Below are 21,013 nucleotides of genomic sequence, written 5' to 3'. Positions count from 1 at the left end.
CTGAAGTTAGGGTCCAGTCCTACAAGTTAGGGGCTCAGTCCCACTAAACTGCTCATTTCAGAGGCCAATCACAAGTTCCAGGTTCCCACTGGAGGAGAATGGAGGTTGCCATGACCCTCTCCTCAAGTTTGATAATGTACTAGGATGGTTCACAGAACTCAGGAAAACAGCTTTCTTATTAGATTACCAGTGTTTTTTGGGTTTTTTTTTTAAGATTTTATTTTTTATTTGAGAGAGAGTGAGAGGGAGATTGTACATAAGCACCCAGGAGAGGGATGGAGGAAGAGAGAGAGAAAGAATCTCAAGCAGACTCCTCGCTGAGCACAAAGCCAGAGGCAAGGCTCAATCTCACAACCCTGAGATAATGACCAAGCCAAAATCAAGAGTCCAATGCTTAACCAACTGAGCCATCCAAGTATGCCAAGATTACCAGTGTATTATTAAAAAATGCAACCCAGGAACAGCCAGATGGAAGAGGGGCACAGAGCAAGGTATACAGGAAGGGGTATAGAGCCTCCATGCCCTCTCTAAGGCACCATCCTCCCAGCACCTCCATGTATTCAACAACAACCTGGGAGCTCTCTGAACCCCAAACTTTTGGGATTTTTATAGAGGATTCATCATGGAGGCATGATGGATTATTGACTCAATTTTCAGCTACTCTCTCATCTCTGGAAAATGGGGAGTGGGGTAAAAAGTTCCCATTTCTAAGCATGGCTTGGTCTTTCTGGTGACCTGTCCTGATCCAGGAGCCTACCCAGAGTTACCTCGTTAGAACAAAAAGCATTCCTATCACTCAAGAAATTAAAAGGGATTTGGGAGCTCTGATTCAGGCGCTGGGGTCAAAGGCCAAATATTAGCAGATACCGCAGCAGAGACCAATATATATACTTCTTATTATTTCATAGGAACATAAAGAAAAGTCACAGTAGAGTGTAAAGAACAAGCCACTTGGATTTTAGTCTCTGCTCTCTCCTTTACTCTATCATGTCTGCTAAAGAACTTACTGTCTCTCTTATATACCATCAACTACACAACAGGGACTGAACTCTGAGGTCTCTTCTAGCTCTACAAATGCTATAATCTCATGACTCTGAATAAACCCTTTTATATCAGAGACTACAAACTTGGTGCAGAGATACCACAAAAGCTCTGAGAGCAAATGCCTTTCATGTGAATATATAGAAAGATAATTTCGTCAATAGAGTCCTACCCAGAAGCTCTGTTCCAAAGTGACTGTTTACTCCCCTGAAGCAGCTTTGAAATTAAACATTAAGACTAAGTAAACTGAAGAGTGCCTGGCTGGCTCCGTTGGTGGAGAAGCATACAACTCTTGGTCTTAGGGCTGTGAGTTCAAGGCCCATGTTGGCTGTAGAGATTACTTAAAAATAAAATCTTAAAAAAAAAGAGAAACTAAATAAATAGAACTGGTGCAAATAAAAGATCTAATTGTATGTTCAAAAATGTAACATTCATAATAATGCAGTTAAATATAACCATCATATATTGCAAAATGTAGAAAGAAAATAAAATGAGACATACACAGGAGTGCAAGTGCTTTACCTAGTCTTCCATACAAGAACAAAGGGTTATAAAAAGACAAAAAAAAAAAAAAAAAAACCAAGGAAATGAAAAAAGTAACTAATATTTACAGAATTTCTATTAAGTGCAAAGCAGTTAGAAACCTTATATTCACGAAATTGTTTAATCTTCATAATGATACTAAAAGCTTGATTTTATTTCTCACTTTATAGGTGAAGAAACAGACTTTGAGAATTAAGTAGCTTGTCCAAAGTCACACAGAAAGTACAAAAGTCAGGATTCAGACCCAAGTGTGTTCTTTCAACTATAATAACCTGCCATAAAACACTTTCCATTATCCACTTCTGAATTAATAAGTCTAACTTATCAGAATTTCTTTCGGTAAAACCTTCCTAATGTTTCCAGTATGTATTACCCTTTACAAGATACGTTTTTTCAGTCATCATTTCTCTGAACCAGAGGGCCTAAACAGAATTCCAGTTGATGAGTTTGCAAAAAGAGTTTCTGTAGTTCAGCACATAGAATCCCCAGTACTCATTGGCCTTAATGAATCAGATTTAAGAGTTACATCACTATTTCAAGATTCTCCTCCAAATCTTGTTTAAATATAGTTTAAGCTATAAACTTCCTCTCCACATTTGATATTTAGCTGTATAGACTGTGTGTGAATGTCATAACCACACCTCAAGCATGCAAGGTCTTGCATTCCCTTTATTCTGACCTGTAAGTCATAATAATGTTGCAATGAAGACTTCCTTCAGATTTCCTGCAGGGGTCCCAAAAACTTACTACCACAACCCAGTACAGCTACTTCTCTACATACTTCACCAGGCAGAGAACCACAATTTCCAAAGACCCTGTTATTATGTATTGCATTTGGTGAAACCATAAAAATGTTACTTACTGATTTGGTTAAATGGGAGACCGGAGGTAATGTCGACAAAGGGGCTATTGTAGCTTCAGGCGTTGTAAAAGGCAGTGCATTTGGTTGTGAAATTATAGGACCAGGAATCTTCACCCAGTAGGTTTTATACTTCTCAACAACTGTGACTCTGAAATGCAATACTAATGAGATCAAACAGAACCCTAATTGTGGCCCATCATAATGAAATTTTTAAAAATATGGAAAAAAGAAAAAGAATAAAGTGGCGACACACAACTTAATACTACCTAACGGTACAACTAATTTTGTCTAAGGCAAACCTCTAACGACTCTTCGCCTCATCACTAAAATGACTTTTACTGCCCTTGCTCTCTTGCTCACTCTTAATTTCTTCTCTTTCTTCTCATCTTTGTCTGTTCTTTGGGCATATTCAGAGTCCGGAATGCCAGATCTAAGGACTGCACAGATTTCTATTCCCTAATATATAAAGAACATACTACTACAACCCATTTCATAGTGTGCAGTTCCAATTATTCCACAAGGTCTGTGTAGTAAGCAGCTATAGGAAGAAGCTATATAGGGGCTGCATAAAAAACCATCAGCACTTCCTGGAGTCGCAGTCCCTTTCCACATTCCACACAACACACAGGTGCAGAGCTGTGTTACTGTGTGCTGGGACCTGTGTACAAAGTGAGACAAAAAACAGACATGCCAGGAGAGCGATTCTCCCTAACATATGTCTCTAACATCACTCAGGAATCCTTACACTGCTTTATGACATCCTCCTTCCTCTTTCACATAGGATTAAGGGTGAAGGAATTCTAATTTTACTGAATTTCCTAATTCTGTAGGCATGCACCATCTTACTTTTCTGGAAAACTAATCTGTAAGTTGTAACGCTATAAAAAAGTCATCCAAATTTCAGGATTTTTTTCATATTCTCATTAAGACAAGAGCAAATCTAAAAAATTTATTAGTCTAGACACCATATGTAGACTCAAGTGTTAATTTATATCCTTTGTGTGATGGCACTGCAACACTTCATTTACTCAACAAATATCTATTACATGCCTTTTGGGTGCCAGGTCCTGTGCTAGGTGGAAAAAATCGAAGAAAAAGCAAAATGACCACTTATCTCACTAAGGTGGTGTCATTAGTACACCAAACCTCTCCTGTACAGGCAAATGTCTAATAGGTATCAAAAATGATTCAGATCATTTTTGTTTCAATTTTACTAGTTGCAGATTTGTAAGCTCTCCTACTCACAGAAACTTTACATGATTCGGAGCATTGCTTAGAGCATTCCAGTAGACTTTAACTTTTGTTTTCTTGGATGGACTCGTGTGACTCACAGCATATCCCTGAAATAAAAAAGAGAAGAACTACCAGTCAGTCACTCAATAGTTGAGCATGGCTGGAACTACTATCATTTTGCAAAGTAATCCATCATTGCATGATGCCGAAACCCTGGTAAGGACTGTTTTAGTTAGAATAGGGACTCAAGTACTCAACAAATACATGTTGGCTAGCTGACACCAGATTAGCAGCTGGCTTTGTGAATAAATTAGAGTCAGCAGAAATTTAAGGACTGTAGAGTTATGAACGCTGGGTATGTTAATGCTATATAGAACTCGTTCATTATTTCATTTATATAATAAATATATATTCCTTCCATTAATAGGAAGAATGCAGAAAAGTCACCCAAGGAAAAAATTCCTGCCTCCACATACATAGCATTACATTTTGGGAATTCTTTTCCCTTGAAAGGTCTCATTTCCCATCTTCATTCACCTGGCAAATTCCTACTCATTCTTTGAAGCCTGATGGGGAGATTTCCTCCTCCAAGAAGCTCTCTCTCAATTCCCTCCAGTCTGTGTGTGACATCCCCTGCTATGCTTCCCACCCATCCTGTGTGTTTCTAAGTCTAGTTATGTGTTCTACTTGTGTATCTGTCCTATATCCTTATGTTCCATACATCATATGTCCATATGTTCCACCTATGTATAATGCTCAGAGCTCAGAACAAGAATAAGTCTTGTTCATCACCATATCCCTTTGCACCAGGAGAGTTCCTGGTATAATAAATGTTTACTGGGATTCCCTGGGTGGCGCAGCAGTTTAGCGCCTGCCTTTGGCCCAGGGCATGATCCTGGAGACCCGGGATCCAATCCCACGTCGGGCTCCCAGTGCATGGAGCCTGCTTCTCCCTCTGCCTGTGTCTCTGCCTCTCTCTCTCTCTCTCTCTCTGTGTGACTATCATAAATAAATAAAAATTTTTTAAAAACTTAATAAATGTTTACTAAATGAATGAATGACAAAAATTAGACCACTGTCCCACTCTAGAATCCTATCTTCAGTACTAACACTTTTTAAAATCAACATAAAAGTCAGTATTATATAATACATCAAAAGCTATAAACTCTTCAAGCTACTGCCTTTTCTAGGATGCTGATGTGTAAAAATATATCGCAAACAGGAAAACTGGAGCCAAAGCTTGATCATTGTGAATCTATTTAGATGTCTGCAATAATGAGTAATGTCATTGTTCATCTTACAACCACCACCCTGTAGTGAAAAGATCCACAGAAATTGACAGATTCCAGTTTCAGACACAACACAAACCTGTACATCTTCACAGGTCAGAAGCTGTGACACTTGACTGTCAATCAATGTGAAGGAGCCAATAGGAGGGCCACTCAAATCCTCAGCATTCCGTGCTTCTAAGAGAAAGCCTCTAAATGGTGGCCCTGACAAGGTTACTGAGAAACAAACAAAAAAATAGCTTAAGAGGTTTAGCAACATCCCCAAAAGGAAACTGTTCAGAGGAGGCACCTCACAATTAGAATCTGGCATGCATATACAAAACTACTCCAGGAGAGAAAATGGTAGAAATTATCTTACAGACAAAGAAGGTCTAAACTGTGCTCCACAGGACATTCACTCCATGAGATGTTAATAGCCATTCCACAGGGAAAAAAGGTAGGTGATAGTCAAAGAGCTATCCATGGGGCCGAATTAGTTTGAAAAATGCTGAATAAAAGTAAATACTCGTTTTTTTACTGAAAACCCCTAAAGCCTTTAACATCCTACTATGCAGGACCAAACTCTAGAAGTACATTATATATAACACACAGAGTGTTCCAAACTTATTTTTCCATACACTCTTTTCATCAGTTTGTTAATATTCTGTACTTCTAGAGTTGCAGAAAATAGATCATAAAACACTGTAATAGATACACCTTTAAGAGTCAGCCCACATTTCACCAGAAAAACTGGAAAAACACAAGAGTTTACACTGTACCAAGAAGCATAAGGGTTTATTACACCTACACCAGACAAAATAAACTTCATTTTCCTCTTCTATTGAGTTAATAGTACTGTTTAAAAAGATCTATTAGCTGGGCAGCCCTTTGGCGCAGCGGTTTAGTGCCGCCTGCAGCCCAGGGTGTGATCCTAGGGACCCAGGATGGAGTCCCAAGTCGGGCTCCCTGCATGGAGCCTGCTTCTCCCTCTGCCTGTGTCTCTGCCTCTCTCTCTCTCTCTCTCTCTCTCTCTCTTTCTCTCTCTCTCTGTTGCTCATGAATAAATAAAATCTTTAAAAAAAAAAAAAAAGAAGTAAAATCTATTTTAAAAATAATTTTTAAAAAAGATCTATTAGCTAATGATAAAAACGTACTTAAAACCTACTCTGACTGGGGCGCCGATATACCACTTACGTAACACAGTCATCTGTAATAGTTGAGCACAAAATGAGAAGTCTAAGATGGTGGTATCTTACATAAAACAGGTGAACAGATTTAAATGAAACTATATAAATCCCTCAGTAACAAACATTCAATGTACAGGAAAAGAGTGAAAGTCAAAACACAAATAGTTAATCCTGGCACAGTACCTTCAATCTGATCTCCTCCTCTGAACGTCATCTGACTCACTGAAATGTTGTGAACAGGATCAGAGTGTGCAGTATGACCATGTTCAGGAACCATTCCATGGCATGACCTTCCTACTTTTCCACTGGGATAATTAGCCACAGAACTAACGTACAGCACAAGTAGGAAGGTAGCAAGGGTAAATCCAAGAACTGCCATCTCAAAAAGAAGATTAAAAACACATTATTTTCATACACAATTAAAATATAAAGTTTTCGTACTACAGAATAGTAATTCTAGATGGCTGCTTATTTCAATAGACAGCTAACCCTCTTTTCAAAATAAAAAGAATATGATACGTGAATTTGAATCTGGATTTGAATCTTGGCTCTACCAATTACCAATTAGGAGACCTTAACGAAATCACCTATGCCTCTACTTCCTTATCTGAAAAATTAGGAAACTAACACCCTCTTTTCAAGTTGTTTTAATAAAATGAAGATACAAAAAAATAAAGATAAAACCCAAAGTCTGACAAGGAAGATAATAATGTTAGCTTTCATTAGCATGATTTGGAAATAATAAACTAGTCCTAGTGCTTAGTTCACTAAAAGCAAAAGTTTCTATTCCACTTTATCCTAGGAAGCTCAAAGAACAAATAAGAAATGGTTCTTCTGGAAACATTTAAATACCATCATCTAAAACAAGTCTCTGATTGACTTCTCCCAAATTACTATCAAATTAATCATGATGACAGGGCAGATAATTTAATTTGCAATACTGAAAACTAAGGAAAACAGAGAACCAATTGTAAGAAACAATATTTCTATTATCCATTGCCCAGGTACTTCTGAATTAAGGAACACAATTGTCAGTCCAAGTAATTTTCTTCTCTTGTCCAGTTTACCTGCCTCCTACCATCTGCCTAACAGAAAACCAGCTACTTACATACTACATACATACACACTTACTAGCTTGCAAGCCAGCTAAGGGAAGTCCCCACCTTCACTTCACTTGGTGCTTAAATTCAGAACCTGCAAGTCACAGCATATAAGAAGGCTAGAGGAAGATGGCAGGGACATGCTACATAGCAGTAAAAAAAGGTGTGCTCGTGGAGAGATTGCAGAAAGGCAGAACCCAAGAGGCAGCTCATTCTCCACAAAAATGGAGTTAGACAAAATAAAAGCACCCTTAGAATCACTAGAATAAATTACCCTTTTACAGTCATATAAATTACAAATGCCCACACTGAACCAAAACTAAACTACAGGAATTCCTGCTAGCTACCAGAAATTATGCTGGGGGCTACACATTTCAAACAGCCCTGCACCTTCCACCAGTAGCTATCAAGTAGATAGCATAGGGTTCACGGTAGTACATACCCCTATCTTTTATCAAACATCAAAGCTAGGTAGTTTTTCCCATTTAAGGATGAGCAAAAAGAACAAATAAACAAATCAAGAGCATCTGAAAAAAATCTGTAACATAAGAGAAGCACAAAAATTCTCTATAGAGTCATAAAAACATAACTGAAAATGGTTCATTACTATACAAAACAATACTTAGGAAAATTGTCTTGAACATTTGCAGTAATACATAGTAATTATTTCTCAATAAAACTGGGAGAAAAAAGAAAAGGAATATTAAAGAATGGAGCAGAGGGAGAATTTTTCTACTCAAACATGGCTTTCATGTGCTTTTTGTCAGGGACAGACATGCTTTTAGGACAAGGCAAGATCTGCTGGAGACGATCAAGGTCATGGTTTTAACCACATGAACTTAGCCAAATTAATATGAAGATTAAATGCAGTAATGTGCCACTCAACTAAAGGATGGTATAGGGGAAGAGTCAGTCCAGTTTAGCAAATATTTATTTGGCACTGACTTACTGTCAGGTGAAAGGGAAGTAAGACATGAATTCTAGTCTCCACTCTACATTGCATAGCAGAATGACGTCAGTCCAGTTACTTAATCTCTGTCTCAGCTTCTTCGTTTGTGAAACAGAGTAGATGAACCAGAATAAATTCATGCCTAACATTGTGATTTTTAAGAAAGTCAAAGGGGACTGGGGCTCCTGGGTGGCTCAGTCAGTTAAGTGTCTGCCTTCCACTCAGGTCATGATCTCCAGGTCTTGGGATGGATTCCTGCCTTGGTCTCTCTGCTCAGTGGGGAGTCTGCTTCTCCCTCTCCCTTGCCCTCTGTAATCTCTCTCACTCCTGCTTTCTCTCAAATAAATAAAATCTTTTTTAAAAAATAAACAAGCAAAATTTTAAAATTTAAAAAAACAAGAAAGCCTAGTGGGAAAGGATATCAAGAATTTTCAGGGCAAAAAGTATAAGCCAGCTAAGGGAAGTGACTAAGGCGCTATCACCAATCATTCACTAGGAAAATATAACGAACTTGGTCAGGGAGAGAAGTAAACCAGCAACTTCTTTGTCCTTGGTCAGACGTTGAGGATTTAGGGTGAAGCTCTATTTGCATTACAATGGCTACTCATGATTTTCCAGTTACTGATTTAAGGAACAGCCTTTTTTCAAAGTATTCATTAGCCAATCTATGCCAACAGATTGCATAGTTATGAAAGAGAATAAGAGTTATTCATGGAGACATTTAAGTTAAAAGTATGTAATGTGGGTAATGAACTATATTATATTCTGTTATGAAGTCTTCCTTCAAGCACTGAAAAACTCACACCAATTTTGTATAATTTTTTAAAGTTATATTCCCACTTATTGGAGATACAGCACAGAAAATAAAAAGTATCGTAACTTGCATCTTGTCATCCCAGGACAAAGACAGACTGATTAGTTTAAAAAATTAAAAGAGAGGTTATCCTGATTCTCTAACTGAAATATTCTGAAACCTGATGATATTTACATAGTTTTCTTTCTTCCCTGAAAAATAGGCATTTAGTAAAAAAAAAAAAAGGTATGACTGCTTATACCATATTCTACATACACCTCTCACAAAGATAAAACTTCAAAACAAATGTATTCCTTATTATTTAAATACCAAATTCCTATACTTGCATGAATATTTAATTATTATTGTGATTGTGGACCACAGAGGCAAGTGATATTGATCAAGATATTTTATTAAAGCAAAGTAAAATTTATATAAAATGAGAAGAATCCAATGGAAAACATTTAGATATAAGAAAATCATTAGAATAAGAGCTCAATATTAAGAATTTTTTTAAAGATTTTATTTATTTATTCATGAGAGACAGAGGGAGAGTGGCAGAGACACAAGCAGAGGGAGAAGCAGGCTCCATGCAGGGAGCCCAACATGGGACTCCATCCAGGGTCTCCAGGATCCCATGTTGGGCTGAAAGCAATGCTAAACCGCTAAGCCACTCAGGCTGCTTAAGAATTTTTTGATAAATTAGTCATTAAATGTCTTTATTGTGTCATTCCAAGAATATGTGAGAAAAAAGAAATGGAGGAAAGCCTATCTCTTAAAACCATGTCAGATGATTAAGATAGCAAATAACTAATTAAGTCTAGTTATACTGCAATCAAGCTCTAGCTCTCAGTGTTAGTTATTCATCTTAAATTAAGGCATCAAAAAGTTCAAAAGTTAACATGCACACAAAAACTGTGGGACCTCGGGATCCCTGGGTGGCGCAGCGGTTTAGTGCTTGCCTTTGGCCCAGGGCACGATCCTGGAGACCCGGATCGAATCCCACGTCAGGTTCCCGGTGCATGGAGCCTGCTTCTCCATCTGCCTATGTCTCTGCCTCTCTCTCTCTCTGTGACTATCATAAATAAATAAAAACTTTAAAAAATTAAAAAAAAACTGTGGGACCTCAACCCAGTGACACCCACTCTACATCACCCAAGATATGAGTATAAGCACAAAGTAAGAATCTTAATCAATGCACAGTGATGAAGAATGAGTTGTTAAAAAAGCAAAAAATCACAAGGGTTCACTATAAAATATTTAGTATTTGGAAAACGTTGGTTTGATTGCTTTTTGTATTGGGGGGGTTGCTATACATACCAAATTTATGTAATTTTTTTTACCACACTCAGATAAGAAAAATAAGAAATATATTTACATTATGACCCAACAAACATTTCAAGAAAATTATTTACCTTTACTACATGGTATAAATTCATACATTTTCCATTTCTTCCTTTTTTTAAAAAAAGTTGGTTTTATCTATTCTACTGAATCATTATTATACAACCTATCAATGGATTTCTTTTTTTTTTTAAGATTTTTTCATTTATTTATTCATGAGAGACACAGAGAGAGAGAGAGGCAGAGACACAGGCAGGGGGAGAAGCAGGCCCCACTCAGGGAGCCTGAGGCAGGACCCGATCCCAAGTCCCCAAGACCACACCCTGGGCTGCAGGTGGCGCTAAACCGCTGAGCCACCAGGGCTGCCCCCTATCAAAGAATCTTAACCTATAGTTTGAAAAATACTACCTTAGAGCATATATAGACCATGAAGTTTCAGCCTTTAATCAAGCTCTAAATTAAGAGTATCAAGGATGGGATCCCTGGGTGGCGCAGCGGTTTGGCGCCTGCCTTTGGCCCAGGGCGCGATCCTGGAGACCTGGGATCGAATCCCACGTCGGGCTCCCGGTGCATGGAGCCTGCTTCTCCCTCTGCCTGTGTCTCTGCTTCTCTCTCTTTCTCTCTCTGTGACTATCATAAAAAAAAAAAAAAAAAAAAGAGTATCAAGGATTTCAATAAAAAAAAAAAAAAAGAGGGGATCCCTGGGTGGCTCAGCGGTTTAGCACCTGTCTTTGACCCAGGGCGTGATCCTGGAGTCCCAAAATTGAGTCTCACGTTGAGGCTTCTGAATGGAGCCTACTTTTCCTTCTGCCTGTGTCTCTGCCTCTCTCTCTCATGAATAAATAATAAAATAAAATCTTTTTTTTTTAAAGGAGAGTTCTCAGAACTAAAGAAAAATAAGCCAAAAAAGAAAAGAAAAGAAAAATAAGCCAAGTAACAGGGAAATAAAAATTTCTCTATTTTGGAGATAGGAGATAAATTTATTCAATGAAAATCTTATTCTCTCTTATTCCATTTGTGAACTAAACAAAAACTTCAAGTATGGTTAATAAATGAGTATTCTCATGGTGACCTTCTGCATGAGAAAAAAAATTTAATCATAACATAAAAATACTGCAATCCCTAAAGCATTTAAACATTCCTTTCAGAATCTCCATCAACTATACTCCACAAGGTTCAAAGTAAATAACTACTTCTTACTCAATATACTTTTCATTTTATGACTAGAATTACAATGGCATTATTTTCTTTTACTTTGTTATAAACATAAAATACTTCAATTAATTTATAAGTTAACCATGCTTTTGCTTCTAGGCTTTTGGCCCAGAAACAGAACTACCGTTTATAATATTGCTTCTTGGAATTGAAATTGCAAGCCAAATTGGAAATTAATTTGGGGACCCCAACATATTTGTAAGATTGGCATTTCCTGCAGGATCTGCAGCAAACCTGACAGGCCTGTGACCAAAAACCTGGAGGAACCAGGGCTAGAGGTGGAAAGAGGTGGAAATAGAGTAGAAGAGTTAGGTGGAAAGAATTTTAGAAAAATAGGTTGAACCATAAGAAGAATAAGGAGACTAAGTCAAAACAGTTAAGACTAAACAAAGGTACACAAAAAGCAATGAAATTTCTAAGACATAAAGAAAAGGATTACATTTCTACTACACAGGAGGGAAGAAAGAAGACATAGCACGGAGAAAAAGAAACATTGATTCTACCTTAAGTGAGTACCTGTAAGGTACTCTCACCAGTAAGTGAGAACCTGGAAGGTATTACATCTAATGTAATGCTTACAATAAGCAGATAGTAAATTCATTTTAGGAAACCAGGGAAAGTACCCTAAATCATATATACTTTTAGGATTAGAACCTTAATCTAACAGCAATGTCCATGTACTCTCTTCACTTTGCATTGCTGCTCCCTCCTTGGAGAGAGAAGGATGTAGAAAGTAGACAAATCCAACAAGGATCCAAATTTCACAATGAACAGTGTGAGTGTGGGTATACTGTGACAAAGTTGAAATCTAAATTAGCCTAATTCAGCATGTTGAGGAGTACCAGGCTGGCTCAGTCAGTAGAGCACAGGATTCTTCTGGACCTCAGGGTCATGAGTCCAAGCCCCACATTGGGCACAGAAATTACTTTTTTAAAAAAACTACAAGGGTTTTGAGGCACTGTTGTGGTTAGACAAGTGAGATTTTCATATATTTCTTTCATCTGCATTTAATTTGTTCAAGCCTTCTGAAATATTTCAGAAAATGTGCTCCTCTTCTTTCCAGCAATTTAACTTTACCTTCATAGAAAACTTCCACATCAAAATATAATTGACTTTGATAGCAGAATCTCAAATTATACAGAAATTGAAAAATAGGTCAAGTATTTCCACTTCCTCAGATAAAAATGTTTCAGACTCCCATTTGCACAGCAGGAAGTAAAGAGGAAAAAAAAGATTTTTTTTTAATTAACAATTGGAGTTATGACATTTTCAGAGATGGTTCTAAAAAACAAAGAGGCACCAAAAATGGCACAATGAATACCAATTTGAGATCTGTCAGATGTGAAGTGGTTGAAAAGAATTCTGAAAAAGAATTTAGAGTTTAAGTAAAAGTAAGAAAAAGAAAAGGAAAAGGTAGAGGAAAGCCACTAAAGGGAAAGTAATGGGGAACTCTACAATCGAATTCTGATTCCCTGGGATGTCTGGGTGGCTCAGCGTTAAAGCGCCTGCCTTCAGGTCAAGGTGTGATCCTGGAGACCAGGAATCGAGTCCCACGTTGGGCTCCCTGTATGGAGCCTGCTTCTGTTTCTGCCCCTCTCTCTCTCTTTCTGTGTCTCTCATGAATAAATAAATAAAATCTTTTAAAAAAAAATTCTGATTCCCCTAATCACAGCATCCTCACAGCAAGAAATGATTCTATCTCCTTTATTCGTCTCTGGAAAAAAAATTAGAAGTATATACCTTATTATGTGATGGAAAGCTTTCACCCGGATCCTCCACTTGGCCCTCCAATAACCCTGTCCTCAAAACAAAATTAGGTACAAAGCGGAATGGCCTGTTGTATAAAGATGCAAAACTAATAATAGATGAGACAAAAGCAAATGTCGTTTATCATATAAATGATACTACTTATTGAATCCATTCTAGGCATCACAGTAGGTGCTTCACAGAAATTAACTCTAATCCTTGGAAGAAACATACAAAGGAGGTTTCTTTGTTTGTTTGTTTGTTTTAGTCCTATGGACCTTGAAGCTCACAGATTTTATTTAAAAAAACTATGGTCTAAGATCACACAGGGCAGAAGAGGAAAAAATTGCATTTCATTATAGAAATTTAGAGGTATAGGAGAAAATAAGAAGAGCTAACAATTACCAAGGGCTTACAATATGTCAGACGTCATGTCAAGGATTTAGCATGCATTCCTCAAAACAACCTTGGAAGGTGGGAAGGTAAAATTGTCCCAATTACGTAAAATAGGACACTGATTAAGACATTTGTCACAGTCACAGCAAATGAGTGGAGAAAAGTATGGTCTCTGATCTGGCTTCTGAGGTTTTTTGGGGGGGTTGGTTTTTTTTTTAAGATTTTATTTATTTATTCATGACAGACACAGAAAGAGAGAGAGGCAGAGACACAGGCAGAGGGAGAAGCAGGCTCCATGCAGGGAGCCCGACGTGGTACTCAATCCTGGGTTTCCAGGATCAGGCCCTGAGCCAAAGGCAGGCGCTAAACCTCTGAGCCACCCAGGAATTCCACTTCTGAGGTTTTAAACAATAAGCCATCCATAGCTTCAGATGAGACCCTCAAGGCTGATGTGGTAAGTAGACGAGGCATTACAGAGGTAAAGTTCAGAATGAACACAAATTGAATGGGAGCAATAAAAGAACCAAAGGTGGAAAGAAAAAAGTGGGCACAGACTTTTGGGGGGCATTAAAGGATTGTCTACCTAGATCCAAGGTCAAATGTTAGAAACAGTCGTTGTAAAAATATTGTAATTAAGTTTGGTTCCTCTTCATGCCTCATACATGAATGTGTCCATTCCCAAGACTTTTTTTTAAGACTTTATTTATTCATGACAGACATAAAAGAGAGGTAGAGACATAGGCAGAGAGAGAAGCAGCTCCATGCAGAGAGCTGGATGTGGAACTAGACACTGGACCTCCAGGATCATGCCCTGGGCCAAAGGCCAGCACTCGACCACTGAGCCACCCAACTGTCCCTCATTCCCAAGACTTTTTACCTTGGCCCCCACATCTCTCTGCAAGCTCATCATCACTTCTATGGCCTCAGTCTTCATCCCTAGGATATCTCCCAAATCTTCCAATTGCCCCCCACCCCACCTCTCCACACGCTTCCAAATTTCCAACTGTATATAGATTTGTGTTTGGATGACAATAAGTTTAATTTGTCCACAACAAAATTCATCATCTTTTCCTCCAGACTAGCTCTTACATCTGACTTCACTACTCTGATGGCGGCCTGTCAACGCATTTCTGGTCAGCAAGACTCAAAACCCCATATTCTCAAGATTTGACCACAAACATTCTTTTGGACCCCAATTTTCAAACAAGCTCTGCAGATGCTTCTTCCATCCTTCCACCTTCCTACCTATCCCTCTTGCATCTCTCTTCTACGTTCCATTCTCTCTATTACATCTGTCTGCTACTTTCCATTCCACCATTACCTCCAAGCACAAAGCCTTCATCACCTGTCACTAAAATTATTGAAATATTCTCAAGTGGCCTCTCTGTTTATCTCCATCCTCTTCTGCCCCACACACCACCACAAGATCATTTTCCTAAAGCACAATTCTCATCACATCACTCTTCTCAGAAACTTTCATCTGCTTCCCAAGGATTATTAAATTAAGGACAAAAGCTTTAGACATTTCATGTTTTGTACTATTTAGCGTAACTCAGTTTTAAGGATTTTTTTCTCCCATGCTCTAGAGACAACGTGTTATTTGTACTTATGCCTGGAATAAGCACCACTCTTTCTTTCTACCTATATCTGCATTCTAACTGGGACCTTCATTACTTCATGCATCAATTTCCTACCCATGTGAAAATGGACTTATGCTAAATGTGAAAAAATAAGATACAAAAATTTCTGTACACTATGCTTTGTATGTAAAAAAAAATTTCATTGCCTGTCATTTCATGTAAAATACAAAAGACTGAAATATCCAGTATAAGCAAGGGTGTAGAAAAATGAGCACACTCATACAGTGAAGAGTGTAAATTATCACAATATTTTTGGACAATTTTGGAAAATTGACAGTATCCTACTAAACTAAAATATGTTTAATCTCTGAACTAGGTATTTCACTTCTAGGAATTTATCCTACAGAAAAACTCGCACAGTTACACAAATATTATATTTGTAATAGCAAAAATTTAAGACAATTTAGGTGGTTACAAAAATAAACTATGCTATATCCAAACTATAAAATACTGTATACTCAAAAGAATGAAATAGAGTAGTCAATGACAAAAATAGCAGCTAATAATTACTGAGTGCTTTATGAGAGACAAGTATTCTTTTAAGTGCTTTGCAAGTATCAACTCAATTCACAAAAACCCTAAGACATGAATCTGCATGTGCTTAAGTGGAAACATGCTCATGCCTCACTAAGGAATGAAAACAAGCAGATTGCGAAAGGAAGAAAGGAAACGCAACTTAAAAGTTAGAGGGAAAAGAAAAAAAAAAACTTCTACTCCACACTTTTAACAGTTCTCAACAGTGGTTACCCCCAGGAGAGTGTTTTCAATAGGGGAAGAGGAGTGGACTTCCTCTTTTGAATCCTCATTGTATTGTGCATATTTTTGGAAAAGTATTTAGTATTTATAATATAAAAATAATTCTAGGGATCCCTGGGTGGCGCAGCGGTTTGGCGCCTGCCTTTGGCCCAGGGCGCGATCCTGAAGACCCGGGATCGAATCCCACATCGGGCTCCCGGTGCATGGAGCCTGCTTCTCCCTCTGCCTGTGTCTCTGCCTCTCTCTCTCTCTCTCTGTGACTATCATAAATAAATAAAAATTAAAAAAAAATTTATTAAAAAAAAAAAAATAAAAAAAAAAATAATTCTAAAGATTTAAAGCATGTAGTACTTTATAATCAAAAATATTATAATAAAAATAACAATTTATAACTACAAAATACTGTTATATACTGTAAAGAACTATAATTAGAGGCACCTGTGTGGCTCAGTGGTTGAGCATCTGCCTTTGGCTCAAATAGTGATCCTGGGCTCCTGGGATAGAGTCCCGCATCAGGCTCCCCACAGGGAGCCTGCTTCTCCCTCTGCATCTCTCATGAATAAACAAATAATTTTTTAAAAAATAAATAAATAAGGTGATACATATGAAACATCTAGCACAGTGTCTACCATAAACCAGGTCTTCCATTAAAATCCACTTCTTTCTGTGGAGTCTTGCCTAATTCTGCCCAGTTTCTGTAACTGCTCTCTTCAGAACCTCCAGAAGCTTTGGTTTTGCTAATAAAAACATTATCACACCTGCCTCAGCTGGTGACTTGTCTTGTGGCCAACTTGTTGAGCCCTTTCACACTGACGAGCCTTGAAAACAGCACTTGTACAGTGTGATTTCCAGAGAATCTGACATTACCCAAATGGGTAAGTGTGAAACAGAAGCTACAGTTGGCCAAAAGAAACAACAGGTAGTTTTACTAAACAACTTACCAGAACTCATCTCCTTAAACAAAACCATCCTCTAAGAAGTCAAGCTCATTGTTTTCAATAAATCAATAAACCAAATTTAAGCCTCCACCTCTGTACAGTACTTGAATCTTTCCATTTTTTCTTTAATTCAGAAGAAAAAGAAAATATCTGAACTTAAAAGTTAAGCTTTGGGGTGCCTGGGTGGCTCAGGTCAGATCCGGCATCCTTGGATACGCCCCCCCCCCCCTCCACTGGATTCCCTGCTTGGTGGGGAGACGCTTCTCCGTCTCCTTTACTTTCCCCCACCCCACTCTCTCGGTCTCTCATATAGATAAATAAAATCTAAAAAAAAAATAATAAATTAGCTTTGTAAAGCAATATCCCTGATAACACATTTATAAACTGAAAAATCTTCTTTGCCCCTAGGTAAGCACTGACATAATGGGGGAAAAAAAAAAGGTGGGGGTGGGTGGGGCAAAGGTAACACCTTGCCACCCCCAGAGCCTTTCTGAAATTCTAAAGGCACACCAGGGGTAGGAGGTGGGAGGAGCTAAAATTTCTAGATTAAAACAAACTTTAAAAACCCAAGTAAGGCTCTAAGTAATCTGCATACAAGTAATTATGACATTAGGTTTAATTATAAAAGAGAGTTCCCACAGTTTCAAATTTCTAAAAAAGGAGAAAGAAACACAAGTGCATAAAGTCCATGCTTTTCAGGATCCCAAGCATGACTCTACTTATCACCACCCTTTTCTTGGGATTACAGCTCGTTAGTCAAAGTCACAGGACATATTATTAACCTAACTCGGTGAAAACTCATTAGCTCAATCCAAGCTCCGGAACAGTCTGTTAAAGCTTCATTCTGCTCCGCCGACCGCCCCCCGCATCACAGGCGCCTGCTCTCAGTACTGCTGCCTCAGCTGGCTTCATTTTTTAAAAAAATGCTTTGCAAAGAGCTCTGACTTAAAGAACAGAAGGAGACACTTACCTTGAGAAGCAAAGGCAGCCTAGCCAACTTCCGGTTTTGTTACAATTTGTATCTGCTTTCAGCAGCTGGGTGGAGCCCGCTTACCCAGTAACCAGAAGGCAACGTTTCCCAAGCTAAGCAGCAAAACTTGATTTGCAAGACCAGTACTAGTTTTTGGACTCCGTTTCTGAAAATTAAGGGTTCTGTTTTACATATACGAACACTTCGCCAAGTAATAATTGTTTCAATGAGAAAATTATGGTTTTGCCTTTAACAACAAAACCATTTGGAAATACATATCTGTTCTATATATTCTAAGTAAAGGCAAACAAAAGAATCTAGTTGTACCTAGGTAGGGTTGCCAAATTTAGCAAATTAAAATATTGGATGCCCGCTTAAACTCAATTTCAGGTAAACAACCAATGTAAATATTGTTCTATGCAGTATTTGGAATATAATTATACTAAAAAATAATTCATGGTTTTTCTGAAATAACAAATTTACTCTACTTTTTCTGGAAACTCCATCTAAGGCAGAACAATAATTAGCAAACTATTTCAATTAACTACAGAAGGTGCAAAAGAATCAGACTGCCTAGAACCGAAACCTTGGAAAGTAAATGATATCATGCCAAAGAATTATTTTATTTTGCAAAATTCACTCAAACTTAGAAGTTTTGTTTTCATTTCTTTTTAAGCCTTTAATCTTTGTTTTGCACAAGTTTTTTTTCTGCAAAAGAAAATTTTTACGGCTAGGAAAAGAAAATGTATCTGAAAATATTAAACATTCCACTGCAGACCATGATTCACAAGTGCATACTAGAAAATAAATGATGTCATATACACCTTGACCTGTGATCCCTAATTGGCAATCAACACTACTAAATTCTCTAAAACTATCTTAAAAGGAGAGAAGAGAGGGGAAAGAACACCATCACTTTAATCTGTCTCCTTAACTATAGTCATAATTAATAAAAACCCCTCCTTACAGAATTTTAGAGAGAGGCTTTAAATTAAGAGGCCAGAGAGCCAGTTTTCTATGCTAAAACTGTGTGGAATGTGAATAGACTTAAACTAAGTCAGGAGAGCTTCAGTCCTTCCATATAAACCCTCAGGTGATAACACAGCTTTCTGCAGTTATAATTGAGCCTTTTCCAGAAATAGTCCCCAGTGGACACTTTGCATGCCAATAGCATGATTAAAAAATCTTCAGACTGGGTGCCTTGGTGGCTCAGTTGATTAAGCATCTGCTTTCGGTTCAGGTCATGATCTTATGGTCATGGGATCAAGCCCTACACCTGGGTGACTCAGTTAGGTATTTGCCTTTGGCTCAGGTCATGATCCCAGGGTCCTGGATCCACATATGAGGTTCCTTGCTCAACAGGGGGCTTGCTTCTCCCTCTCCTTCTACACTCCCCACCACCCACCACCACTCATTCTCTTTCTCTCGCTCTCTGTTAAATAAATAAAATATTTTTTTAAAAATCCAGTAGACAATTCTTAGAATGTATGGTCATAATCTTTTATCCTAAAACACTCTTAAACAGATGAACATGGGAGGGAAAAAAAGAGGCAAACCAGGAAATAGACTTAATTGTAGAGAACTAACTAAGGGTTACCAGAGGGGAGGCGGGCAAGGGGATGGCTGAAATAGGTGATGGGGATTAAGGAGGGCACTTGTGATGAGCACTGGGTGTCATATGGAAGTGCTGAATCACTAAATTCTACACCTGAAATTAGTATTACACTGCATGTAACTAACTGGAATTTAATTAAAAACTTGAAAAAAATAAATAAATAGTAGTGCGAAGGGGCACAGTGGAAAGAACTGAATAGAGAGGCTTAGCTCTATCTAAAAACATCCTTTTCCAGGCCTATCACATCCCCTAAAGTCCCCAGCTATAACTCCCCTTATCATTCCCTGCCAGATGTTCACCTCCACAAGGCTCTTTCTTCATCAGCTACTTGTCAGCTGTCACAAAAGGAACCAAATTTAGTAAAATGCTCAATGGAGCTTGGACTCTGAGAAGTTGACATTACTGTTTTGGATCCCATTCTCATGCCTCTAAACTAGTAGTTCTCAAATTTTTCAGTCCAGACTCCTTTACAACTTTTTAAAAATATTTTATTTATTTATGAGAGAGAAAAAGAGACCATGAGCAGGGGGAGAGGGGCAGAGGAAAAAGCAGACATCCCACTGAGCAAGGAGTCAGACATGAGGCTCGATCCCAGAACCCTGAGATCATGACCTGAGCTGAAGGCAGATGCTCAATCCACCGAGCCACCCAGGCTCCCCTCCTTTACAACTTTTAAAAATTACTGTGGGGCAGCCCGGTGGCCCAGCGGTTTAGCGCCGCCTTCAGCCCAGGGCATGATCCTGGAGACCCGGGATCAAGCCCCACGTCGGGCTCCCTGCATGGAGCCTGCTTCTCCCTCTGCCTGTGTCTCTGCCTCTCTTTCTCTCTGTGTCTCTCATGAATAAATAAATAAAATCTTTTAAAAAAAGAAAAAGGATTTATCACAATCATTCAACAACTATTTTATCTGTTATATGGCAGATATTGTGCCAGGCACTACTCTATATTCATACAAAGTGGCTCTATGTCTAATATAGTGTGATTTCTTTGGTGTATAAAAAAAAAAAAAAAAAAAAGAAAAGAAAGAGTGGGAAGGAAGGAGCATAATCACTTGATAAACCGATGTTCCTGTAGATAGGCAGTTCTCATTTCTTTCCAGATGTCATTGGGTTAAGAATCTTGAGATAGATTATTCTAGATTACCTAGATTGCCCTAACCGCAATCACAAGAGTCCTTAAAAAGAAGAGGCTGAAGCGGATGCCTGGATGGCTTAGTCTGTTGAACATCTGATTATTGGTTTTGGCTCAGGTAATGATCTCATGGGTCTTGAGATCAGGCTCCCCTCCCCGCTCAGTGGAGAGTCTGCTTGAAGATTCTGTCCCTCTGTCCTTCCCCTACTCACATGTGCATTCTCTCTCTCTCAAATAAATAAAATCCTTAAAAAAAGAAAAATAAAGAAGAGGAGAGTGAGATTAC

General features: G+C 38.2%; 1 protein-coding gene across 2 annotated transcripts in view; it reads right to left on the bottom strand.

Moving 5' to 3' along the window:
- FRRS1 (ferric chelate reductase 1) overlaps positions 1–21,013 on the bottom strand; it is a 61,400-nt gene that overhangs the window by 28,360 nt on the left and 12,027 nt on the right. Inside the window, exons 2-6 of one of the 2 annotated variants that reach the window (XM_041750822.1) lie at positions 17,982–18,147; positions 6,318–6,513; positions 5,048–5,184; positions 3,692–3,786; positions 2,447–2,594 (exon numbers count right to left, since the gene is read on the bottom strand). In XM_041750822.1, coding sequence (XP_041606756.1) covers positions 2,447–2,594; positions 3,692–3,786; positions 5,048–5,184; positions 6,318–6,513 — 576 coding nt within the window. In that variant the 5' untranslated portion in view covers positions 17,982–18,147. Of the gene's footprint in view, positions 1–2,446; positions 2,595–3,691; positions 3,787–5,047; positions 5,185–6,317; positions 6,514–13,275; positions 13,510–17,981; positions 18,148–21,013 lie in introns of those variants that run through there. The other variant, XM_041750823.1, reaches the window with a different exon arrangement.

This window comes from Vulpes lagopus, chromosome 3 (assembly GCF_018345385.1).
Source record: "Vulpes lagopus strain Blue_001 chromosome 3, ASM1834538v1, whole genome shotgun sequence".
Lineage (NCBI taxonomy): Eukaryota > Metazoa > Chordata > Mammalia > Carnivora > Canidae > Vulpes > Vulpes lagopus.
The sequence above is the reverse complement of the archived record's forward strand: the minus strand, read 5'-3'. Positions and strand labels throughout refer to the sequence as shown.